Source organism: Acipenser ruthenus, chromosome 43, assembly GCF_902713425.1.
Source record: "Acipenser ruthenus chromosome 43, fAciRut3.2 maternal haplotype, whole genome shotgun sequence".
Lineage (NCBI taxonomy): Eukaryota > Metazoa > Chordata > Actinopteri > Acipenseriformes > Acipenseridae > Acipenser > Acipenser ruthenus.
In genome coordinates this window covers 4,654,412-4,681,243 of record NC_081231.1, presented here as the reverse complement: position 1 = coordinate 4,681,243, position 26,832 = coordinate 4,654,412, and the positions used below count along the sequence as shown (strand labels likewise).

Genomic DNA, 26,832 nt, shown 5'->3' with positions numbered 1-26,832 from the left:
CAGTCAAGCCGTCCTCGTATCCCGCAATGGACAATACACTCTTAGACTGCTCCTGATCAAATCAATAGGTTTTGTAGCAGCCTCCGAGCAACGCATTCCTATCCTCTCAGGTTCTGCAGTGGCCTCAGATCTATGCATTCTTCATTTCTGCCCAAAGGCAGCCCCATCGCCGACATCATCTAAAAACGCCTTAACTCTCAAATACCAATTTTCACCGCATTCAGCAGCTCTCTGCTCTCTACAGCAGGCCACTGCAGACTACTGACAGCATTCCATCGTTTACCCCTCAGATCTCTGCCCGTTCAGCAGATCATGCCTCTACTGTTAATATCTCCTCATTACAGCAAATCTCGGCTCCCTCTTCAGATCTGCTTCTATTGCAGCATACAAAAGTGGCTTTAGTTTACTGTTCAAATCTGCAACTGCTCTCCTCCAGAGCTTCCAACACTCCAGCTTTCCTCCAATACCTGGATCTAATATATATATATATACACGGAGAGCTTGACTTCCTCAGCAATTTAGTCATATGTCCGCTCATCCTTTCAGATACTACAAGCTTTAATATATGGTACGAGACTGGAAATCTGTTTGATTTATGAATTAAGGAGTTCCACTATTTGGAGAATGATTGGAGTTGTGAAACCCAAATCTCTGATTTCTGAGTTTACCTTTTCCATTCCAAACAGACAAGATGGTAGCAAACCACTGATCAATCCCATATTAACTAACACAGGATGGTTGGCATCTCAGCTCTCTGCCTTAGTTTTAAAAAACATCTCGGCAGTCGATTTCATATATTTGTTCAGGTCCAGCTGCCACCTCAGCCCTCATCAAACTCTGCAACACCAACATCTGCCGTTCAACTAAATACAACACTCTCCAACCTTCTGCAAACTGCTCATCACTACATGGCCACACTCTTAGTCCCAGCAACCAAATCTTCATTTACCTCTGGATGGAAAACATTTACAACTTTCTGCACTCAAAATACATCCCATTCTGATTTAATGAGCAACGGATTCTAGCCTCCATCGCCCATGCAAGGGATTCTCTTCACTTAGCCCCCACTACCGTTAAAGCCTACATCACCGGAATTTAGTATTTCTGCCGCCTCATCTCCGTCCCTTCTTCAACACTTCTATCCATCCCATCAGTTTGCTTGACACTCGGAGAGATCCTCAAGAGCCCCCCCCCCCTGCTGCTCCCTCCTGGCTCCCTATATCAATAGACATCCTTCACTCTTTAATATCTACCCTCAGAAAAAGCTGCTCTGTCTATGCAATGACCTTACCTTGGAAGTACTATGTCTAACTGCTCTTGTGAAGCACTTCCTCTGCAGGATTCCTGAAGGAACAGAGTGCACCCTGTGAACTTACCGTGACAACACCTGTGATTTACCGTTTTAAAAAAAAAAAAAAAAAAAAAAAAAGCAAGAGTACCAAGACATCAAGGGGAATACAATGGATAGACTCTGACCGTTAAGCCATTTTCAACCATGAGGTCTTGTGAACCATTCCACGCACCCAGATACTGGACTTTGGCCAGCTGTAGTAATTTTACTACAGAACACTACACCTTGCAGTTAAAATAAAAATAAATAAATAAAAAAAAAAAAAAAAACAAAAAAAAAAACAGGACTTCATCAGGACTTCAATACAGACAGTTACATCAAGATCCAGAAGTTCTGCAACCTGGTCCCAGGAGCAGACCCCAACCCTCGTCTCGTACTACCTTTCAGCAAAACAATATTCAACTGAATAACTCTCTCTCTGGCCTCCTTCAATCACCACGTGGATTCATGGAGAACGCTCTCGCCCCACCTACCGTTCCTCCTACTCGACTGCCTGGTCTTCATTTACTCACTTTTGCGAGTAAAAAATAAATAAATAAATAATTAAAAAAAAAAAAAAAAAAACGGATCTCAAACCTCTTTCAACCTACAGCACCTCCTCGCCTTCATCACTCACCTCAGGCTGTCTCTATGTTTAGCCCCCTCCTCTATTTAGATGCTACCTAGCGGGCATTCAGTATCAATTTCGCCTCCAATCTTTCTCCTCTCGTCCGTTCTAGAGATAGCGGATCTCTAGAGAGAACGCTCAGAGGTATGGAGAAAAGCCTGCTCCCCTCTCCATCAAGTTAATCAATCTCTACTGACCTTCTCCTTTGTCTCATCACTGCTCTCTGGCAAGGATGCTTCAACCTATTCAACGACATCGTCATGGAAACCCTGTGCCTGACCGTCGCCTTTGGATTTCTCCGCTGTGCAGAATTCTCAACTCCATCAATTTCCAACTTCCCAGCTCTAGGCCTCAAGTGCTCAGATCTCTCTAAAATCCCCGGAAACCACTTTATCCTCCTCATCAGATCTTCAAAAACGGTCCAATTAAGCCGAGTTACGAGTCACTGGTTCTCATCCCGTTCATGCACCCTCTCGTCACGGATCGGACTTTCTTCTACTATTTTTCCCCCCATTCATTCTGGATCGGAGCAGCTGCCTCCGCGGCTAGCGCAGGTATCAACACTTTGATTAAGTCTATGGGGCGCTGGATCTCTTCAGCTGTGAACTTTTATATTAGATCATCCTCTGCAGACATCGCCACAGCTCTCCAAGCACTTGTTAGCTTGCCCGGAGTGGGGGGCGCCCTCTCCGCCAGGCCCACCAGAGGTTTCCTCCCTGCAGGGGGGTTTTTCCTCTCCACAGTGCGGACGGCTTATAGGCATAGGTTGTCTACTAACATCTCTTGTCTTTTCTCTTTTCTTCTAGCTTTTGTTTATGTGTGCGGCTCTGCGATCTCTTTTCTATCCCACGGTGTGGTTCTTGCGGGGAGCCGGGGGTCCTCTTTTGGGGGGAAGTGAGTCTCACTCCCCCGGCTGTCCGGGTCGGCCTCTCGTCTCAACCACTGCCGCCCGGCTGTTCCTCGCCGGCCTGATGGGACCCCCGGCCACATCCTATTCTTCTGCTGCTTATGCGCTAAGCCTTACAGGCCTCAACCTTGCTGTCCCATCTCCTCTCTTCTATTTCAGGTCCAGGACCATTTCAGCCCCCTCATGCAGTAGGCCGTGCCTCCACCTGCCGAGCGGGCCCCGACCGAGGGGGGGGGGGGTTTCTCTGTTTTCGTCTCTCCTAAACGGACCCGAGACACTTTTTCCTAAGCTCTCCACGCCGCCCAGCTGCCAGCTTAGCTGCCTGAGGATGCTGCACTGAGTTGCGAAGGATCTGTCCTTTTGTCCTGTTCGTCCCCTTCCTGTCTCTTGCTCCACTAAACGCCCAGCAGCCAGAGGATGCTGCCTGACCCGTCGTCAGTTTGTTGTATGTTATATGTCTAAACTTTGCTCTCTCTCTCACTTTTACGTCACCCAGCAGTCGGAGGATGCTGCCTGACCTGGCGGAAAGTGTTTATATCTAATCCTTTGCTCTTCTCATGTCTCCCTCTCTACGTCGCCCAGCAGCCAGAGGATGCTGCCTGACCCGACGAGAAGGGAAAACTCTTCGTCCCCCCTATCTCGTCCTACTATCAGTATCTAACCTCAATGTTACTAAGCACCATTCCCAAACTCCAGCCCTCAATCTCGCCATCCTTCAAACTCGTCTCACTCTTAAACTCTCAAATGTCTCACCCCTCTCAAGCCTCCTAAGCAACCAGAGAAATCCTCTCATCTGGTCTCATTCTTAATATCTCACTCCCAATTTCGCCTCCTCTCAAGCCCTCGTAGGCAACCAGTGAATATTTCTTTGATCACCAATTGCCATGACAACACACTGTTTATGTATGTAGTACTTATTTTAAGGTAATAAATAAACACAATTCTCAAGGGATTTATTTATTTTTAATTCTTAAGAACATAAGAAAGTTTACAAACAAGAGGAGGCCATTCAGCCCATCTTGCTCGTTTGGTTGTTAGTAGCTTATTGATCCCAGAATCTCGACAAGCAGCTTCTTGAAGGATCCCAGGGTGTCAGCTTCAACAACATTACTGGGGAGTTGGTTCCAGACCCTCACAATTCTCTGTGTAAAAAAGTGCCTCCTATTTTCTGTTCTGAATGCCCCTTTATCTAATCTCCATTTATGACCCCTGGTCCTTTTTTCTTTTTTCAAGTCAAAGAAGTCCCCCGGGTTGACATTGTCTATACCTTTTAGGATTTTGAATGTTTGAATCAGATCGCCACGTAGTCTTCTTTGTTCAAGACTGAATAGATTCAATTCTTTTAGCCTGTCTGCATACGACATGCCTTTTAAACCCGGGATAATTCTGGTTGCTCTTCTTTGCACTCTTTCTAGAGCAGCAATATCCTTTTTGTAACGAGGTGACCAGAACTGAACACAATATTCTAGGTGAGGTCTTACTAATGCATTGTAGAGTTTTAACATTACTTCCCTTGATTTAAATTCAACACTTCTCACTATATATCCAAGCATCTTGTTAGCCTTTTTTATAGCTTCCCCACATTGTCTAGATGAAGACATTTCTGAGTCAACATAAACTCCTAGGTCTTTTTCATAGTTCCCTTCTTCAATTTCACTATCTCCCATGTGATATTTATAATGCACATTTTTATTGCCCGCATGCAATACTTTACACTTTTCTCTATTAAATTTCCTTTGCCATGTGTCTGCCCAATTTTGAATGCGGTCTAGATCATTTTGAATGACCTTTGCTGCTTCAACAGTGTCTGCCACTCCTCCTATTTTTGTGTCGTCTGCAAATTTAACGAGTTTGCTTACTATATCAGAATCTAAATCATTAATGTAGATTAGGAATAGCAGAGGACCTAATACTGATCCCTGTGGTACACCACTGGTTACCTCACTCCATTTTGAGGTTTCTCCTCTAATCAGTACTTTCTGTTTTCTACATGTTAACCACTCCCTAATCCATGTGCATGCATTTCCTTGAATCCCTACTGCGTTACATCTCATTACATTATGTATGTGTGTGGAGATTAGATAAAGGGCTATTTGGAAGAGAAAATACGAGGCACTTTTTTACACAGAAAATTGTGAGAGTCTGCAGCCAACTCCCCAGTAACATTGTTGAAGCGACACTCTGGGATCCTTCAAGAAACAGATTCTAATAATAATAATAATACTAACAATCTTTAGTTTTATATAGCGCCTTTCATAGTGGTCCACCATCACAAAGTGGTGTGTGAGCTATGCATCAGCTGCAGAGTCACTTACAACAACGTCTCACCTGAAAGAAGGAGCACAAGGAGGTGAAGTGGTTTGCTCAGGGTCACACAATGAGTCAGTGGCTGAGCTGGGATTTGAACCGGGGACCTCCTGGTTACAAGTCTGTTTCTTTAACCACTGGACCACACAGCCTCCTAAAAGGAACAACAAGCTACTAACAACCAAGGTTTGAGAACAAAATGACTCTTTGCTGATCAGTCTTTTTAAGAGAATGTATTATAAAACACCAAACATACTTATTTAACGAAAAGAGAACTATAGTAACTTTCATCCATCATTCTTGAGATTAGAGAGATAGAATCCTCTGGTATAATAAACGTATTACAAGAAATTCTGTGGCCCTTCAATAGTAAAGCCAGCCCTGCTATTAAAGCCAGGTTTTGTCGGTCCCTTGAACGGGCTTAGTAGCACTATATTTAAATAAATGCATTTCTTTTTCAGCTGTTACTAAGCAGAATCCCGTGTGCTGCCATGGACAGTGTGGAGATGGAACCTGTCCAGATTAAAGAGGAGTTCTCTGAATCTGAACTTGTCCCCTTTAGAGCGGAGGTTGCTGGGCTGGCTTCCCTCCTCATTAAACAGGAGCTCTGTGAGATGCAATGTGACAGCAGTCAGCCACAGGTCTCTGAGATTAAAGCTGAGCACAATGAATTGGAGATCTCTCAGACAGAAGAACCCCTTCCTGTGAAACAAGAAGAGGTGCTGGAAATTAACCATATTAAACAGGAGCCCCCTGAAGTAGAGTTTGACCATGTGGAACCAGGGAAGGAAGAATCCGAGGACTTCAAACCAAACATCCCTGAGCTGGAGAGAATCTGTGTGAGAGAGCAAGGTGCTGGAGAGGAAGGCTCTCCCAACAGCATGCAAGGAGGTGGAAAGGAAGACGGGCGCTCCCATTCAGAATGCAGTCTAGCAGGTGAGTGACTCCCAGTAGCTGTGACATTGTCATTCTAGATTGCATGATATCCACAGTGTGGTTGAGAGGGAGGGAGGGAGCATGTGGGTTACATTACTAGCTATTTGTTTTTTCCTGTACCACTCACACCAGTTCAGGATAGGACTCACTACTGGTGATCTTAAGATACAGATATAAGCCCCTTTCACACGGGCACTCCTACCCGATTATACCAAGGGGGAGAAGAGCTAAAGTACTGTATATGACATTAGAAATGTTCAGTGTCTAAATAGAGGGATATTATTGTACATGTGTAACGTTATTAGGGGTGCTTGATTCCATTACATTTATTTTAGACTTTTAGACTTCTATAAATATATAAACATTCAAGTAAAAACATTGAGAGTGCTATATCTTTTTAAATAAATAGCTTTCTATAAATTATCGCATAGCCTATATGTCTGTAAAAATGTCTTCTCATTTTTCAGTGCTTTACCTCAGCTTATCAATGACTATCCATGCACTGATGTTTTATTTTTCCAAATAAACAAACGTTAGTTTTTTTTTTTAACAGACGCTCTAATAACTAAAACAGTGTTGTGCATAATAGTTACTCCAAGTTTACTCAGCACTGAATCTATCTGGAATGTTCTGGAAAATAGGTAAATTTCAAAATATCACTGTCCTGGTCACAAAAGCAAAGTTTGTGGGGAATAATAGCCATTTTCTATACTTTTGAGGCATAAGCAATTAGGAAATAAGACTTACTACCCAGGAACAAAAAAAAAAAAAAAAAGTGTTACACGGTGTTATCCATGCACTGATGTTTTATTTTTTTAAATAAACAAACGGTATTTTTTTTATTTTTTTTAACAGACGCTCTAATAACTAAAACAGTGTTGTGCATAATAGTTAAACAAAAAGGCACGACTTGCATTCAAATGAGAACACTTCAATTATATAAAAAACAAAAAATACAAAGGACTTACATTTAACAACTGAAAAGAATATGCGTGCGTCTGCATCAGATTAGCATTGTAATAATAATTTAAAATACTGTATTTAACAGAAGTAATTTCTGAACTATGGTTGTTCAATACTGTTCACATTTTATGTCTAAAAGCAAAGCGTTTGAATTAATTTCACAAACCGTGACTAATGTAACAATTGTACTAATTTCATCTTATTTTTCTATAGTATTGCCATATAATCCAAACACAACATGTTTTGAAACAAAAGGTAATTGGTAGATTTAATAGATAAAAATAGTGTTGCCTTAATTTTTAAATCAAGAAACCGTGCATCCAATAGGCCTGCTTGTGATTTGTCTTCTCCAAGACGAATGTAAAGGCTTGAAGTGTGTATCCTAGCAACGCGCTGATCTGCCGTACCAGCACACAAAGCAGCACACTCACACTCAAGGATTTAATGCAAACCAGCAAGACTAAAAATCTGGGTCAACAAAACACATGACCTTATTGAATCAGTTGCGATCGTCTCAGTAATCAACCATGGTATTGTGTTTTCAGCCAGAGTTTTATCGCGTTTCCTGCACTACCAGCCATGCACTTGCATTGTTGTTTGCCTGGGCCCCACCTCCTCCTCACTAGATCTAGCACCAGTAGATATATTTTCATATATTTTGACATTGTTCCTGTGCTGCTGCTGTAACTAAGCTCTGCAGAGCACAGTCTCCCTTTATATCACAATGTGCCCAGACAGCGCTTCGGTTATTTAGATCTCCCAAAGATAACATTGATAGTCATGAGAGCAAAAGCATGCTGGAAATTGCGAGGTGAATATTCAGTGACAATGATGTCACGTGACAAAGGTAGGAAATGGACAACGAAAGAAAACTGAGAAGCCGTTATTTGCAGACACCCTCCTGTTCTTAATATTTGAACTGCACATTTGACAAAGTTTTAACAATTCAGCAAAATTAAAAACATTTGACACTTTGCTAACGTTTAACCGTTTAAACTTTAAATGATTAACACCCCTAAACGTAATGCTATTGAAAAATATATAATTGTAGGGTGTTTTAGAGGAAATAGACCCGAAACATTACAGGAGAACTCTGAGGGCAGATTTTGATCCCAGGGCTCAGTTTCACCAGCGTCAGTCTTTACTGACTTTGCTTTTACACATAAAGTAAAGGCTATAAAGAGTATGTAGCGGGGTTCTGAAAAATATAGCGTTCCACGTCCCCACGTGTTGCTACAACTGTTTATTATTATTATTTATTTCTTAGCAGACGTCCTTATCCAGGGTGACTTACAATTGTTACAAGATATCACATTATTTTTTACATACAATTACATTATTATTATTTTTTTTTTACATAAAATGACCCATTTATTCAGTTGGGTTTTTACTGGAGCAATCTAGGTAAAGTACCTTGCTCAAGGGTACAGCAGCAGTGTCCCCACCAGGGATTGAACCCACGACCCTCTGGTCAAAGTCCAGAGCCCTAACCACAACTCCACACTGCTGCCCGGATATTCAAAGCATTCAGGACCTCATTGGAAGTGGTGCTTTATACCAATCAGAACTGAATGTGATGGTCCAGTGATCATTATTTTTTAAAGGAAACCTGTTTATGTGCCAACCTAAGGGGATGCAATCATGATTTAGGCAAGCACAAACTAGCGGTCCTCCTACTCCTGAACAAACAGCCCCACACACACAGAGCTTACATGTCCCCACGTGTTGCTACAACTGTTTAAATAACATACCTGTCTTGACAACTTTTTACACATGACTTTAGTCTGTTGCAAAGCTCTTTTAGAAATGTCTGCTCTAGTGCACTGAGGTTTGAGATCTGTACTCTAAATCACTGCAGGAAGAGAGATCCATAAAACAGGGGTGAGTCTGAATAATCGAGTATTCTAAATAAAATTACTACTCGAATACTGTGATCAAGTTTCGAGTACTCGTTAATTTCTGAAACAAATGGAAAAATGAGCTAACTACACCCTAAAAAGCTTGGCATGGTATTTTGACAGAGGAGCAAGTTAAAAGTGATCAGCCACTACAATTGTCACCTCACTGATAACTGACAGGAGGCGGGGCTCTTCATTACCTAGCTCTGCTATTAGCTAAGGGAGTGCATGAGCAGTGAAAATAGCATCTTTAAAAAAAAAATGCAGTGCTTGGAAGTATTTTGAAAAAAGTTAAACGAGATCGCCGTGCAATGTAATCTCTGCAGCACAAGCATTTCGTATTGTAAATCAACAAGTACATTCTCAATCATCTAAAATGCCAGCACCCATCTGCTACATTGGAAGAAAACACAGAATGTGGCAAAAAACAAGCAAGCAGTGCATCTTTTACTGTGTGCAGTGGAGATGTGAGGCGTCTCAATTGAAACAAGCAAGCAGTGCATCTTTTACTGTGTGCAATGGCGATGTGAGGCGTCTCGACTGAAACAAGCAAGCAGTGCATCTTTTACTGTGCGCAGTGGGGGTGTGAGGCGTCTCGACTAAAACAAGCAAGCAGTGCATCTTTTACTGTGTGCAGTGGGGATGTGAGGCGTCTCGACTGAAACAAGCAAGCAGTGCATCTTTTACTGTGTGCAGTGGAGATGTGAGGCGTCTCGACTGAAACAAGCAAGCAGTGCATCTTTTACTGTGCGCAGTGGGGATGAGAGGCGTCTCGACTGAAACAAGCAAGCAGTGCATCTTTTACTGTGCGCAGTGGGGATGTGAGGCGTCTCGACTGAAACAAGCAAGCAGTGCATCTTTTACTGTGTGCAGTGGAGATGTGAGGCGTCTCGACTGAAACAAGCAAGCAGTGCATCTTTTACTGTGCGCAGTGGGGATGTGAGGCGTCTCGACTGAAACAAGCAAGCAGTGCATCTTTTACTGTGTGCAGTGGGGATGTGAGGCGTCTCGACTGAAACAAGCAAGCAGTGCATCTTTTACTGTGCGCAGTGGGGATGTGAGGCGTCTCGACTGAAACAAGCAAGCAGTGCATCTTTTACTGTGCGCAGTGGGGATGTGAGGCGTCTCGACTGAAACAAGCAAGCAGTGCATCTTTTAGAGATGTGAGGCGTCACGACTGAAAAAAGGCTTTTTGTTTATTAAGCCATATCCACACGGAACTCGAGCAACACAAGCAAATAATTTAGAAGTCACTGCAGCCAAATGGGAGTATCCACACCAGCAGCGAGTGATGCGAGCGACATCGCTTTGAGAAAATTCTGCGTCGCTAAAATAGAACTTGTTTCTGTTTTTATTTTTTTTCATTGCGCAACTGGAATGAAGCTGACCAATCTGAAGTAAGGTTAACACCCTTGACAGACATCAAACACACGCCTCAAAACACGTCCCATCCATGGGGTGAGGATGTTAACACAACACTTCATGTCAAATTCGGGGATACGTGTTTTTAGTTTACTGATAGAATGTCTGAATGCATAGAAAATATAATCATTCATAAGTAAATGAAATCAGAGATGACTCAAACACATGATCTGATGTGTCACAGTCTTCAACAGCATTTATGAAGAAGTGTAGCAAAAAATGGATTTGCAGAATAACACGGATAATACTAATAATAATAATAATAATAATAATAATAATAATAATAATCAAGATGGTCATTATGTAGTGCTTAACAACAACAACAACATAATAATACTAATAATAATAATAATGCTGCACTTTAAAATACTTTTAAAAAGTTAATGAACAAAAAGGATCACAAAAGGAATTTGTAAAGAAACACTATATATATATATATATATATATATATATATATATATATATATATATATTATTTTACAATGGAGTTGCCAGAGGTCAGGATAACCTTTTATCAAAACAAGCCCTGTTTTGTAAAGACAGCCCATCTCTAGTTTGTCCAATAGGAATGCACAGGCGGGGTCATGTGTTTATTTCCAGTCTTCTGGATCCTTTCCAACATTGACATTCGGTGACTTCGCTTTGTCTGGTGTGGATAGGGCTTTAGAAGTGAACTGTCATTCAGATTTACACTGCAAACTACCCGGGCAATGCTAAACCTTTGCTCCAATTTATATATTATATATATATATATATATATATATATATATATATATATATATATATATATATATATATATATATATACACAGTGCCGTCCTACCCCACAACTTCCAAGTGAAAGAAATATTCTGGAAATTTGTAGAAAATTAATTAAAAATAAAAACTGAAATAGCTTGTTTGGATAAGTGTCCACCCCGCTTGTAATAGCAGTCCTAAAGTAGCTCAGATGTAACCAATAGCCTTCAAAATCACACACCAAGTTAAGTGGCCTCCACCTGTGTTAAATTGTAGTGATTTCAGGATAAATTCAGCAGTTTCTGTAGGTTCCCTCTGCTGGGTAGTGCATTTCAAAGCAAAGACCATGAGCACCAAGGCGCTTTCAAAAGAACTCTGGGACAAAGTTGTTGAAAGGCACGGATCAGGGGATGGGTATAAAAAAAATATCAAAGGCCTTGAATATCCCTTGGAGCACGGTCAAGACGATTATTAAGAAGTGGAAGGTGTATGGCACCACCAAGACCCTGCCTAAATCAGGCCGTCCCTCCAAACTGGATGACTGAGCAAGGAGACTGATGAGAGAGGCTACCAAGAGGCCAATGGCAACTTTGCAAGAGCTACAGGCTTTTATGGCCAAGACTGGTCAAAGTGTGCATGTGACAACAATATCCCAAGCACTCCGCAAATCTGGCCTGTATGGTAGGGTGGCAAGAAGGAAGCCGTTACTCAAGAAAGCCCACCTTGAATCCCATTTGAAGTATGCAAAAAAACACTCAGGAGATTCTGTAGTCCTTGAGGAAAACCTGCTGCCCTCAGCAAGAAAGCTGAAACTGGGACGGAAGTTCACCTTTCAGCATGACAACGACCCAAAGCACACAGCCAAATCTACACTGGGGTGGCTAAGGAACAAAAAGGTAAATGTCATCGAGTGGACCAGTCAGAGCCCCGACCTAAATCCAATCGAAAATTTGTGGCATTACTTGAAGATTGCTGTCCATCAATGCTCCCCAAGGAACTTGACAGAGCTTTAACAGTTTTGTAAAGAAGAATGATCAAATATTGCCTAATCTAGGTGTGCAAAGTTGGTAGAGACCTATCCCAACAGACTCACAGCTGTAATTGCTGCCAAAGGTGCTTCCACCAAGTATTAACTCAGGGGGGTAGAGACTTATCCAATTATGATCTTCCAGTTTTGTATTTGTAATATATCATCTTTTTCTCAATAAAAAAAACTTTTTTTCCCCTTAACAGTGTGGAGTATGGTATGTAGATAAGTGGAAAAAAACCTCATTTAAATGCATGAAACTCTGAGGCACTGACACAACAAAATGTGAAAAAAGTTCAAGGGGGTGTAGACTTTCTATAGGAACTGTGCATAAGAACATAAGAAAGTTTACAAACGAGAGGAGGCCATTCAGCCCATCTTGCTCGTTTGGTTGTTAGTAGCTTATTGATCCCTGAATCTCGTCAAGCAGCTTCTTGAAGGATCCCAGGGTGTCAGCTTCAACAACATTACTGGGGAGTTGGTTCCAGACCCTCACAATTCTCTGTGTAAAAAAGTGCCTCCTATTTTCTGTTCTGAATGTCCCTTTATCTAATCTCCATTTGTGACCCTTAGTCCTTGTTTCTCTTTTCAGGTCAAAAAAGTCCCCTGGGTCGACATTGTCTATACCTTTTAGGATTTTGAATGTTTGAATCAGATCGCCTGCAAATATCTTATTATTCGAAATTCCCACCCCTAACAAAAAACGTGAGTGTTGTGTTTGTTCGTTTGTCTAGTAAACTGTTTGTTTGTTTGTTTACTAACACTACTAACATTATCCGGAGCTGAGCCACAGGCCAGCATCAAACCCGGACACCAGCACTTCCCTCACCACAACAAATTGTATTACACACCACGAGCACTAAAATCACTCACTAAAGAACTGTGACTGTGTTTTGTGTTACGTGTGGGTGTTAAAAGAACGGGACTTTTTGTTACGGGTCAAACCCAGGGATTCTAATTGAAGTGATACACGCCACTGTATCACTTTACAACAGTATTATTTACAGCTGATTGCCATCAGCCTCTGGACATTGTGAAACCAACACACACCCTTGCACCTGGATATAATTGTGTGTCTGTTTTCTTCTGCACTGCTGCATTGCCTTGACCTGCACTCACTTACCCACTTTGCCACAGTGTCCCTGTGTGTGGTTGCTGCTAATACTTTCCAAAGACCTGTCACTGTTATGAGTAATTAGAGGTTGAGGATTCAAAACTTTTATTCTTGGTATATTCGAATATCTTATTATTCAAAATTCCACCACTAACAAAAAACCTTAAGGGCTCTGGTTTTTCTGTTCCATACCACACCATGGATCGCTGTTGCTGTGTTACCTGACAATGTTGGCAATAATCCTGACGCTATCAGTGCACTAGGGTGGGCATTTTGAAAAGAGCTTTGAAACATACTTTAAAGTTATGTGTAAAAAGTTGTCATGATGTTAGCATTGAAAATAAATGACAGGTACGTTATTTAAACAGTTGTAGCAACACATGGGGATGTGGAACGCTATATTTTTGGAACCCCGCTACTTACTCTAAGTTTTTAACTTTAAGCTGGTGTAACCCAGTGCAAGCCCCCACAGCTGAAATTCATATGCTTTAATCCACTCCTCCACCATTGTTGAACTCCATGGCAGTGCTTGACAACACAGTGGGGCTAGGGCACAGAAATATCTCATGTGCACGTCCAGCGATCTTTGAGAAACTGCCTCTGCACAGGGGATACACAATTCTATGGGTTACAGAAATCTGCATAACACCCTTCAGGACAATTTGATTTTGAGATGCATGCCTTGGTTTGAATGTTAGTGAAGTCAAGTTTTATCTGTATATCTAGTTTGCCTATGTGTTAATCTGGCCCTGCACATTCCCTAAGAGTTGGTTCATACATCACTGCAGATGAATGTGATACATCCAGCGCAGACCACATGCGATTTCAGGTCGCAAACGCATGAGAAAAGGCTGTACGACTTTCCAAAAAAGACGCATGTCGCAAGAGTGTGTGTGACGTAATTCCGAGGGTCACACAGGGTCAGAGACCCTCGACAAATTATGTTGGAGTCTGAATTATGAACCAACCTTAAGCCTAAGCAGCCCCTCTTACTTTCTTTCCTGTTCATGTTTTCCAGGTTCCAGTCCAGCAGCTAAAGCGAGGGCAGTCGGTGGAGAATATCCTGACTGTGGGAAAGGTTTCACGCAGTTAGGGCATTTAAACAAAACCCAGCAAACTCACACAGACGAGAAACCATATCACTGCTCTGACTGTGGGAAGAGTTTCAATCATTTTAGAAACCTAAAACAACACCAGCGAATTCATACAGGAGAGAAACCGTATCACTGCTTTGACTGTGGGAAGAGTTTCAGTCAGTCAAACAGCCTTGTTTTACACCAGCGAACTCACACAGGCGAGAAACCGTATCACTGCTCTGACTGTGGGAAGATTTTCAGTCGGTCAGACAGCCTTGTTTCACACCAGCGAACTCACACAGGAGAGAAACCGTATCACTGTTCTGACTGTGGGAAGAGTTTCAGTCGGTCAGACAGCCTTGTTTCACACCAGCGAACTCACACAGGAGATAAACCGTATCACTGTTCTGACTGTGGGAAGAGTTTCAGACAGTTAGGAAGCCTAAAAGAACACCAGCGAGTTCACACAGGAGAGAAACCGTATCACTGTTCTGACTGTGGGAAGAGTTTCAGTCAGTTAGGAAGCCTAAAAGGACACCAACGAACTCACACAGGAAAGAAACCGTATCACTGTTCTGACTGTGGGAAGAGTTTCAGTCAGTTAGGAAGCCTAAAAGGACACCAGCGAACTCACACAGGAGAGAAACCGTATCACTGTTTTGACTGTGGGAAGAGTTTCAGTTGGTCAGACAGCCTTGTTCCACACCAGCGAACTCACACAGGAGAGAAACCATATCACTGCTCAGACTGTGGGAAGAGTTTCAGTCGGTCAGACCACCTTGTTTCACACCAGCGAACTCACACAGGAGAGAAACCATATCACTGCTCGGACTGTGGGAAGAATTTCAGTCGGTCAGACAGCCTTGTTTCACATCAGCGAACTCACACAGGAGAGAAACCGTATCACTGTTTTGACTGTGGGAAGAGTTTCAGACAGTCAAACAGCCTTGTTTCACACCAGCGAACTCACACAGGAGAGAAACCGTATCACTGTTCTGACTGTGGGAAGAGTTTCAGTCAGTTAGGAAGGCTAAAAGGACACCAGCGAACTCACACAGGAGAGAAACCGTATCACTGTTTTGACTGTGGGAAGAGTTTCAGTCGGTCAGACAGCCTTGTTTTACACCAGCGAACTCACACAGGAGCTAAACCGTATCACTGATCTTGTTGTGGGAAGAGATTCAGTCAGTTAGGAAGCCTAAAAAAACACCAGCGAGTTCACACAGGAGAGAAACTGTGTTGCTGCTATTGCTGTGGGAAGAGATTCAGTCAGTTAGGAAGCCTAAAAAAACACCAGCGAGTTCACACAGGAGAGAAACTGTGTTGCTGCTCTTGCTGTGGGAAGAGATTCAGTCATTTAGGAAGCCTAAAAAAACACCAGCGAGTTCACACAGGAGAGAAACCTTAAAGACTGTTTTGTGTATCACTCTTAACCCTTTGCGGTCCATTTATTCAGCATGTATGTTTTGTGTATCACTCTTAAGAGCATGCATTTGAAAATGTAAAAATGCAAATCAACTCTCTTGCTCTCTGTCAAAGTGGGCGGTGACGCTGACACGTCACAAGAGGCTTCTCTGCTGTCAGTTTAACTCAGGCTGTCAATGCAGTCAGTGCCTGGGAGTGGGAATATGCAGAAAGGAAACTATTCCACACCTCATCTGATGGACGAGTCAGGAGAAATCAATAACTCAGTGTGGAAATGAGTTTCAGGATTTAACATTTAAACTTAATTAACTTGAAAATAAATAAATTGATGGGAATGAGTATCCAGACCCCTGATGTAGCATCCCAGAGACGAGACTGCAGCGTCCTTACTGGGCAACCGCCTGGGGGATGTGTCTTGTAAAGTCATCACGATTCAAAAACGAATTAAAACTGATAGTGTTGCATGACTGTATTATGACATGAATGAGTGAATATTGCGTGACGTGTCTCTTTGCAGCGTGCATTGTCCATGCTTGTGTTTGTGTTGCTTTTGTAAAGCGCCTCGAGTAATAGCAGTGCAGCAGGCATGTGTACGGATCTTGGGTACAGAAAGTCATAGCGGTTTCATCCCTGGCTCTTTCTTGCTCTTTTGCAGTATCTTGCACTTGGTGACAAATTCCCAATGAAAATGTAGCTGAGCTATGACTATTAATCAGGGTTCGTACGCTAGTCTGGAGACTGGCAAAAGTATGGAAAAATGCAAAACTGATTTCCAGGGCTTGAAAATGCTTGAAAAACCACGTCTCCGTTATGAAAGTCTTGAAAAAGTCTGGAATTTTACTAGCATCACGGGAGAATTAAAATGATTCTGCGATTACTTTTATTATTAATAATAATTGATCTCTAAAGCGGGTCAGCAGCTCTAGCAGTAACTGTCTAGACAGTTTACTAGTAGCAGCTATGTTGCTTGTTACCAAATTCCGCGAGGATTGCCCCGTGTAACACCCCTGACAACGCCCTGACAACTCAAAAGCAATCCTATCCAGTCAGCGCGCTGGTATATGTCACATGACTGTCTGCTCCAGTGAAACGAAGGGTAAAATGGAGTCTGCGACGGCCAAGGCTATGATTTTTTAAACAAAGTTACAGACTGGAATTACAAGCTGCTGTTCTCTGCTCACCGAGATTCACATTGTGTTATCTTGTTGTTACCTTTATTAAATCGTTAACGTTATTTCCCAACCCAGAAAAAAAAAAAAATCGAATACGATAGTTAGGGTGTATTCAAACTGGGTTAATTTCAAACATCCTCAGTTCGGTTCGTTTGCTTTGAAGCAGTGTATCAATGTGCTAGCTGTTCACACTTGCCTTGTATACAAACGTACTGAGTTTGTTTGGAAATTAACTGGGGCTCGTTTTCGTGGTTCACTTCCATGTTTTCCCAGGACTCAGTTCACTTGTGTTCATATTGAAATAATCAGGGCAGCAGTGTGGAGTAGTGGTCAGGGCTCTGGACTTTTGACAGGAGGGTTGTGAGTTCAGTTCCAGGTGGGGGGACACTGCTGCTGTACCCTTGAGCAAGGTACTTTACCTAGATTGCTCCAGTAAAAACCCAACTGTATAAATGGGTAATTGTATGTAAAAATAATGTGTAAAAAAAAAATAATTGTATGTAAAAATAATGTGATATCTTGTAACAATTGTAAGTCGCCCTGGATAAGAGTGTCTGCTAAGAAATAAATAAATAAATAAATAATAATAATCTAGTGAACTTGTTTTTTATTAATAAAAGACCATCGGATGTTTACATTTTCTGGCATTGCTTCTTCACAATATGTAAAAATTCAATTACAATAGTAGTACAGTAGCCTACTGTATATATTGTTTAATGTTTTGCTTTTTTTCATTTATATAAAATCCTCGTATATTGAAAAAAAGAACTACGGTATCGTAATAATGACAACAGATATAAAGGAATGTATTGTTTAGGGATATAGCTCCTCGTGTAAAACATTAGAATAGAGTGTGTACAGCGATGAATAAATAAATTGTGTTTTATTTCATTTATGCAAGACAACAGAGAACACGTAATTCATACCTGGGAACTATCTGTCAAACTCTGAGACTGACATCCTGCTGTATAGCATTGTTTTCTTTCTTTAAGTTTACTAAACCAAAATCAGGAACAGATAAATTTAGAAAAAAAATCTGGTCCTTTTTTTAATATAATACTTTGTATTATATATTTTTTTTGTTTTTTTGCAGCACTGGTAAACATATTTACGTACACACCAAGCATAACTTTAACAAACAGACGTTTGTTAAAAACTGGACAACGAGCCAAAAACGATAGGTTGCGGATGCAACCCCGGTTCCCTGAAAGAGAAAATAACCATCAAGGTATGGGATATTGCCGTCAGGCAGTAGCGATTGGCTGAGCTTTTATAGCAAAGCTGCCGATAGGCCTCTGCACGAGCTGCCACGTAAGCCCGCCCCCTTGGGAGCTTACTATACGCAGCGCGCAGAGACTCACTTCCTCTTTTGCTCTTCAGGCCGTGAAGGCTTCTGAAGCGACCACACGGCTTGATGGTTATTTTCTCTTTCAGGGAACCGGGGTTGCATCCGCAACCTATTGTTCCCTTTCAAGTCGAAAATAACCATCAAGGTATGGGAACAGTGTACCCAAGCCGTCGCGAGGGAGGATTCTCGGCAGTAGGACAGACTTACGTCATAACGCAACTGCGTAGGCAGAACATCTAGGCATATGCGGAGCTGCGCCTCAGCGTCTATGCTCGTAATGACACCTGTCTTAAAGGTGGAACAGTCAACACCATGCTATCAACCACTCTATACGTCCGCATCCTGAGGCGTCGTAGAGTGTAAAACAGATGCTCCAAACAGTGGAGCAGAGGAATCCAGTACATTTAACCTGTAAAACCTCATGAAAGTATGCGGCGTAGCCCAACTGGCTGCCGCGCAAATATCAGACACCGGCACCCCTCGAAAGAGGGCCCAGGATGTCGCCATACCCCTGGTAGAATGCGCCTTCAACTGCCCTGGTGGTGGAAGGCCTGCAGATTCATACGCTAATTTAATAGCATCCACTATCCAGTGGGAAAGGCGCTGTTTAGACAGCGGCTGACCCAAAGATCTAGAACCATGGCATATGAACAACTGTTCTGTCTGCCTCACAGTCTTTGTACGGTCCATATAACACCTCATTGCCCTCACGGGGCAGAGCATGTGTAACCGCTCTTCCTCTGGGGAAGAAAAAGGAGGAGGATGGAACGCCATCAACTCGACTGACTGGTTCATGTGGAACGGGGATATAACCTTTGGTAAAAAGGCCGGATTAGGGCGCATGGAGACCTTAGAACCGTCTCCTGCAAAACGAGTACAAGAAGGATGCACTGAAAGTGCATGTAACTAGCTCACGCGTTTTGCTGATACCACAGCCAGGAAAAAAGCTGTCTTAATATATATGAGCTTCATATCCACGCTGTGGAGAGGCTCAAACGGTGCCTTGGTAAGGGCTTCTAGCACCACATCAAGGCTCCACGACGGTAAACTGGTCGTTCTTGGAGGCCGCAAGCGTCTTGCGCCTTTCAGAAACTGAGATGCCAAAAAATGGCAACCAGGTGATAACCACTGATGTTCCTGAGGCCGCTTCGGCTGGAACGACGGTTTGGGCCACATTTTCGCCATTTGCTGTGACGCCTCCCGCGCCTTGGCGGAGCGTTGCAGCATCTCCTCCACCGCTGGACCAAATGTGTGTCCCGGTGTAATTGGGGCATCCAGCAACGGGGCCTTATCAGGTTCCTGCACTCTCGCCTGCGAGAGCCAGAGCTGCCTTCTGGCCACCACCAGAGACGCGATGCTCCTGCCCTGAGCCCGCGCGTTGAGCTGGGCCAGCTTCACCAGCAGTTGACTGACGGTCCCCAACTCACTTCTGAGGGCCGCCGAAGGGCACTCAGGCAGGTCTTTGATTAGTGCCGCTTGGTAGACCGTCAGCAAGCTGGCCACATTAGAGAGCTTGACCGCCTCTGTGGCCGCAGCGTACCCCTTCTTGAGGTGTACCTCAGTGGTCCTGCACTGCTTATTGGGGCATGCAGGATCTTTCGTCAGCCCCGATAATGTTGGCGTCTTCACCAACGCGGCGAACGCAGCGTCCACAGGTGGGAAGGACGCCAACCCAGCCTCACTTGCCCCCTGCATGTTAAAGGCCGAGGCCTTGCGAGAAGTCGCCGGGGCAGAGGCCGGAGCCCCCCAGGTGGACTGTACCTCCTTAATAAAGTTGGGGAATGCCGGAAGCATCCTGGACTGACTGGACTGGGCTGAAGGCGACTCAAACAAGGAGCGCCGAGGTGGTTCCACCATCGGCCACTCGACGCCCAAGTGGCGGGTTGCTCTGTCCACCACAGACCACGTAGGGTCATTGGTGTCTAGCACGTGGAGCTCGTCCTCAGAGTGCTGGGAGGCTACCTCAGCCTCTGTACTGTCCCCCTCTAGGATGTCAGATGCGTCTCTAGACAGCGCATCGATATCCCACTCCCCTTGAGACTGCACTGGAGGAGCGACGACCGGTGCAGGTTGTGGAGGGGCCACTGGCTGACTAGCAATGGGCCCAGTCGGTTGTCCTGGGACTGGAGGCACCACATTTGCTAAGGACATGAGAATGGACTGCTGCCCCATCATAACCTCCATGAATTGAGACATTTTGGAGGTTAGCTCTGCCACCCCCGACCTGTCTCTGTATCGCCTGTCCCGACGAGGGGAACGAGATCGTGCTCTCCGTCGAGGCGATCTGGAGTGCGACCTAGACTCCCGACGGGGGCGTACCCTACGAGGGGAGGGGCTGCGCTCCCGAGCGCGTCTGGTGGGGGACCTCTGACCAGCCGTTAGCTGGGAGGACGGGCTCCTGGAGAGCTGCAGCCGCCCTGGCGGCGTCGCCGTAGATGACGGCGGGGCAGAAATGGTGTGGGACGATCCAGTGGAAGGAGAGCGCCCACCCACTGCTTTCTTCGCCCTTTGGCGGAGGGTGCGTGTCTGGAAACCAGCACAAAGATGGCAAAAAGCCCTATCCGCCAACGCGGATGCGGCGTGCTCTGGCCCCAGACACGCCACACAGTCCTCATGGGGATCGCTCGCTGGCAATTTTGCCTGGCAGGTGACGCAACGGTGGAACCCGGACATGGTTGCCGAAGCGTGGACGTGCCCTGATCGTAAAGGCGTCGATGCGCCGAGCGTCGAGCGCCGAAGCGTCGAGCGTCGAGGTGCGTGCACCGAGCGTCAAGGCGTCGAAGCGCCGAGCGTCGAGGTGCGTGCACCGAGCGTCGAGCGTCGAGGTGCGTGCACCGAGCGTCGAGGTGCGTGCACCGAGCGTCGAGCGTCGAGGTGCGTGCACCGAGCGTCGACGCGTAGAAGCGCCGAGGTGCGTGCACCGAGCGTCGAGGCGTCGATGCGCCGAGCGTCGAGGTGCGTGCACCGAGCGTCGATGCGCCGAGCGCCGAAGCGTCGAGGTGCGTGCACCGAGCGTCGAGCGTCGAGGTGCGTGCACCGAGCGTCGACGCGCCGAAGCGTCGAGGTGCGTGCACCGAGCGTCGAGCGTCGAGGTGCGTGCACCGAGCGTCGAGCGCCGAAGCGTCGAGCGTCGAGGTGCGTGCACCGAGCGTCGAGGCGTCGACGCGCCGAGCGTCGAGCGCCGAAGCGTCGAGCGTCGAGGTGCGTGCACCGAGCGTCGATGCGCCGAAGTCCCCAAGCGCAGACGCGCTAGCACCAAGCGCTGATGCGCTGCACAAAGCGCCGAAGCGCTGCACCAAGTGGCAAAGTGCCGACACCAAGCGCCTAAGCGCAGCACGCCGGAGCGTGAGTACCGAGCGTAGAACGCTAGCACAGACGCCTAAGCGTCAGCTGACCCGCAGAGCGGAGACGCTATGTGCTGGTACAGTGTCTGATGCTGTGCACTACTTACCTGTTGGTGCTGGGGATTGAGGCTTAGTGGTCGTCTTCCTCTGTGTAGTGAATGGGATTTTTTTTTCTTTTTTTTTTTCGCTGCAGCAGTACTGCTGGTGGTGATTATGTGACTGGGACACAGTATATGTGGGCACAGTACAACTACCACGCGGTTTTTTTTTTGTTTTTTTTACCGCAGGCAGTACGTGGGAGACAGCAGAGCAGGCTCCACACACACGCGGTCTAGCCAAGGCAAGACCGGGGCTGCAGACACGCGCGCGGCCAAGGCCAACGCAACGTGCGTCACAAATATATACAAATACACACAGAAAAATATATATTTTAATACAACCCAAAACACAACACAATAATCAAAATTAATTAATAAAGGAAAGACGGGAGACCACGAGAAACGCGATGCAAGCAAAGGAAATATATAAAATATATAAAAATATACACAATATATAAAATCCTTAAATAATAATAATAACGACTCCGAAGAGTGTAACTGAAATAAACTCGGAGAAGGGGCAAAAACCAGCTTCTCAAGCTTTAAGCTTATTGAGTACAGTCAGCTACAGGCTCTAATACCTACCGCTACCAATGCTGAAGACAAAAGAGGAAGTGAGTCTCTGCGCGCTGCGTATAGTAAGCTCCCAAGGGGGCGGGCTTACGTGGCAGCTCGTGCAGAGGCCTATCGGCAGCTTTGCTATAAAAGCTCAGCCAATCGCTACTGCCTGACGGCAATATCCCATACCTTGATGGTTATTTTCGACTTGAAAGGGAACGGAATGTTTAACTTGCATACTGTGCTATATTGTATAAGAAAGTTGGTGCTTGCACACTCCCTTGCACAACATCGTATACAGTAATCCACATGCAGCTGTATTTTCTGCAAATGTGATTTTTTTTCCAATGTCAATGATGAATCATGAAAGCGATTGGAGGCAGTTGACATCATTCAGCATGAACTTGAACAATTCTACAAAAATAAAGAAAACAGCTTTTATTAAAAAAAGAAAAAGAGGTTATAGCAATCGCACCAGCCAACCGGAGCCACGGTAATTAATAAATTCCCAGGTATGTTGATATTACAGCAAATACATTGGGTTTTGTCAGTCTGATTTTTATTTTTATTTTTTCTGATCAAATTTCTGACAATGTTGTTGTTTCCCCCGTTGTCCATATCACTCATCTGGACATTTTTACCACCTGTTTGTGTATGCAGTAACTGTACACTACTGTACAGCCAAATCTACCCGGTTTGTTTCCTGTTTGCAAAAGAACCGAGACCGTCCAGTGTTCACATTCACATTTTTTAAGCGAACCGAACTCAGTTCTTTTGCCAAACGGTCTGAGACGATCTCTTCTAGTGGTCTCAGTTCAGTTCAGTTCGGTTTGTTTGCCAATCGAACTTTGATGTTCACACTGCTCTCCAAACGAACCGAACCGTACTGAGTACGAAAAAAAGCTCCAGTGTGAACAGGCCCTTATTATCACCGACTCGGATTAAAAAAATAAACTCTTTCTGCAGCCCCTTGGTTTGTACAAACATAGCATGTTAACATCGCTTTTTTCATTTCTTTAATGTGATTAATAAAACGTACCGGTAATTTTAAATGTATGGTGCTTGCTTGTAACTTACAGTACCGAGTGCAGCAACTGTCTCGAGTCCAAACCGTCAGCTGAGTGTACTATTTACATCCTCGCTATATGGCCTTCATTATACGATTAAATACTGATTTTAAAATCAAACTGCTGCTGATGTTGGCTCGTACAGCTCTATGCAACCGGCACGGCAAAGCAACATTGATTTTTTTTTTTTTTTTCTTTAAATAATGAACCAAGATTTAAATTAACTTTTGCAATTGAAACAAAACAGTTTATATTGTTTGTTTTGGATTGTCCTTTTACTATAGCGAACAAAAGGCTCTGGACCCAAACAGGGTTGTTCTAGCGAGGCTGTGCTGTATTCAGTGTTTGACTTGTATGTTTAATATACCACACTTGCACATTTGTTATTTCATTTCTGTTATTTTTCACCTCCCAGAGTGTTCAACATTTAACAGAGGGTGTAAAGAAGTTTGGCTCAGAATCCAATATCATCCCTTACAAAAAAGTAATATACTGCATGTATACTTGTGCCAAAATTGTCTGGTTTTAGTATCCTATTGGTCACACAATACTATCCTATTTTGACATAAGTATACTTGCAGTATACAACTTTTTATATTATTTTTGTAAATAATCAACATAGTTCTCAAATATTGGGCAATTCTTAGATTGTAGCTTACTTCTCTTATGCATAACTGCATTGTCTCTTCCTAGATATGCACCTCCAGATTCTAACAAATACTTTTAGAAAACCAGGAGCAACTTCTGCTCTGAATCAAAAAGCTATAATGCTCTGCGGCTGCCCGCCTATGTGGATAACTATTGAAAAACTAGTAGAAACTAAAAACACAAGTCTGGGAAAAACAAATGGAAGTCTAGAAAAAAGTATGGAATTTTGATGTTTGAAAAAGTGTATGAACCCGGATTAAAGGATGAAGCTTTCATTACAGAGCACAAAATAATCTACAATACAGTGTGGCAATGGAAATAAATGTGGGGCCGGGGTGCTCTATAGATTTAGCTGGTACATCCGCGACCTGGAATGTTGACAAGGTAATACGTATTGTCCAATTTTTAAATGAAATACGTTTGAGTATTTTTTTCTCTAGAGTGTGTGGAATGTTACGGCTCCTCACACCTGTGTCCATGGTCACCTCTGTGTTAATCTCCTAAAGGTTCAAATGAATTTCACTAAAAGCATCTGGATGGCAGACTCCCTTTCTACCGCTCTCCTCCTCTCATTCCCCCTCTACTTCCTTTCTCATTCCCCCTCTCCCCCATCCTTCCCTTCATCTCTTTCCTCTCCTCTCCCTCTCTCTTCTCTTTTCCCCTCTCTTCTGTGATCCTTGATGGGAATACATATCCCACATACATAGTCAGCACTCAGTTATCCGTTACCCAGATACCTGTCAATCGCATTTTACCATCCTTTTATTAAGAATAAAATCAATCCCCATTGAGATAGATAATGTAACAAATTAATACACTTGCCCGTCACGCGTGATTTCCGACTCTGTCACCAGTTTTCTAATTATTATTATTAGTAGTATTTGTTTATTTAGCAGACGCATTCATCCAAGGCGACTTACAGAGACTCGGGTGTGTGAACTATGCATCAGCTGCAGAGTCACTTACAATTACGTCTCACCCGAAAGACGGAGCACAAGGAGGTTAAGTGACTTGCTCAGGGTCACACAATGAGTCAGTGGCTGAGGTGGGATTTGAACCGGGGACCTTCTGGTTACAAGCCCTTTTCTTTAACCACTAGACCACACAGCCTCTAATACAAAGCCCACCTCTTCAATGTTACAAATTATCTGAATATCTGTCACAACCCACATTTAAAAAAAAATGACGACAATGTAGCCAAAACAAAGCGAGTGAAGCAAGCTACGGTATTGTAACAGTTAATCATTAGACAGGTTTAGATACTGTGATGTGTCTTTTTTTTGTAATTGCTGTTAGGGCCTTACTCTATATGCTATAGTTTTCAGTACTGACTTTGGATACTGTTTTAATTCTGGAAACCGGAGGTTTTTTAATCGTTTGGTTTTGATAAATTGGAGGGAGGGAGGGAGGGAGGGCAGGGGTTAGGAGAGTTATTTTAAGGTTGGGGTGGAGGGATTAGAAGAGTTATTTTAAGGTTGGGGTGGAGGGAGGGAGGGGAGGGTTTAGGAGAGTTATTTTAAGGTTGGGGTGGAGGGAGGGAGGGGAGGGGATAGGATAGTTATTTTAAGGTTGTGGTGGTGGGAGGGGAGGGGTTAGGAGAGTTATTTTCTTTCTTTCTAATATTATATAGATGAATTGTCTTTATTATGTATGAGATATATTCTCCCTGTGTTGTCATGAATTTGTATATATTGTATATGTGTGTATGTCGGATTTTAACTGAAACCTCTGAGCCCTCATCATTTCATTCTGCAATGAATTCTCATCCTCAGCAGTTTCATTTCTATGCACTTTAGAATTTGGTCTTGCATATTATTTTTTTTATTCTAAATCCACAAGCGTTTGTCCCGGATGACCACTCCCGTGATGATCGCCGCTGCCATGACAACCTATGACATCACCCGCACATTCCGTATACTTCAGAACACTTTGAGTCATTTTTTGTAATACAGTATTAACACTTTATTGTTTTCACAAAATAACATCAATACGATTATCAGCTCAGCTGCTAGTGTGTACTAAACACAAGCTCAAATATTCCAGTTCCACTCCAGTCTCTGGTAATGCAGCACTATTCCAGTTCCACTCCAGTCTATGGTAATGCAGCACTATTCCAGTTCCACTCCAGTCTCTGGTAATGCAGCACTATTCCAGTTCCACTCCAGTCTCTGGTAATGCAGCACTATTCCAGTTCCACTCCAGTCTATGGTAATGCAGCGCTATTCCAGTTCCACTCCAGTCTATGGTAATGCAGCGCTATTCCAGTTCCACCCCAGTCTCTGGTAATGCAGCACTATTCCAGTTCCACTCCAGTGTGCTGCACACGGCTGGAGAGCTCAATCCCCTCTGCTGACTGCTCCTGATCCTGATCCGAGGTTTTCCTGAGACAGATGTCAGAGACACACAAGGAGGGCTCAGAGTTTAACTGCAGCAATAACAGAAGCTTTAAAGGATGATGACACGTCTAGGCTTCAGAGTAATCAAGTCCCATTGAAATCACAGAGTGCATTTCAGGGTAAGGAGCAGCTGTGTATCAACTGTAAAGACACTCTGTGGAGGCAGCAGCTTTGTGACATTACTGACAAAGGGTTATTATTAATACTCTAGATTGAAGAATCAAAGAATAACGATTATGAGTCAAATATGTCAAAGCTTTAGATCTTTATCATCTGGAAACCAAAAAGCCAAATTAACCCAGTATAGCATCTTAGGACACAGGTCTAAGTGAAGGGTACTGTTAAGAGTTTGTAAGAGGGATTCTTAAAGAGCGAATCAGAAAGTGTCCATCTCCATTTTCAGTGCTATAAAGGATGATGACAGGTAGAG

At 43.8% G+C, this 26,832-nt stretch overlaps 3 protein-coding genes across 3 annotated transcripts in view; 2 read left to right on the top strand and 1 right to left on the bottom strand.

Annotated features, from left to right (window-relative positions):
• LOC117971457 (zinc finger protein 624-like) overlaps window positions 1–26,832 on the top strand; it is a 183,008-nt gene that overhangs the window by 2,032 nt on the left and 154,144 nt on the right. The window lies entirely within an intron of this gene.
• On the top strand, window positions 2–17,522 carry LOC131709364 (zinc finger protein 883-like). Its single transcript, XM_059011847.1, has 3 exons — window positions 2–5,358; window positions 5,634–6,108; window positions 14,289–17,522. The coding sequence occupies exons 2-3, from the start codon at window positions 5,664–5,666 to the stop codon at window positions 15,506–15,508; spliced, it is 1,665 nt and encodes a 554-aa protein (XP_058867830.1). The 5' UTR covers window positions 2–5,358; window positions 5,634–5,663; the 3' UTR covers window positions 15,509–17,522.
• The window catches only part of LOC117404737 (Fc receptor-like protein 5), a 30,582-nt gene continuing 29,680 nt past the window's right edge, over window positions 25,931–26,832 (bottom strand). Inside the window, exon 14 of the mRNA XM_059011973.1 lies at window positions 25,931–26,387. Within this exon, the coding sequence (XP_058867956.1) occupies window positions 26,300–26,387 (88 nt within the window). The 3' untranslated portion in view covers window positions 25,931–26,299. The remainder of the gene's footprint in view (window positions 26,388–26,832) is intronic.

Excerpts from the sequence above, each read along its gene's own strand:
- LOC131709364 (XM_059011847.1), top strand. The coding sequence starts at position 5,664 with ATGGACAGTGTGGAGATGGAACCTGTCCAGATTAAAGAGGAGTTCTCT. Across the intron at positions 6,109-14,288 it reads TTCAGAATGCAGTCTAGCAG|GTTCCAGTCCAGCAGCTAAA; the intron begins GTGAGTGACTCC and ends CATGTTTTCCAG.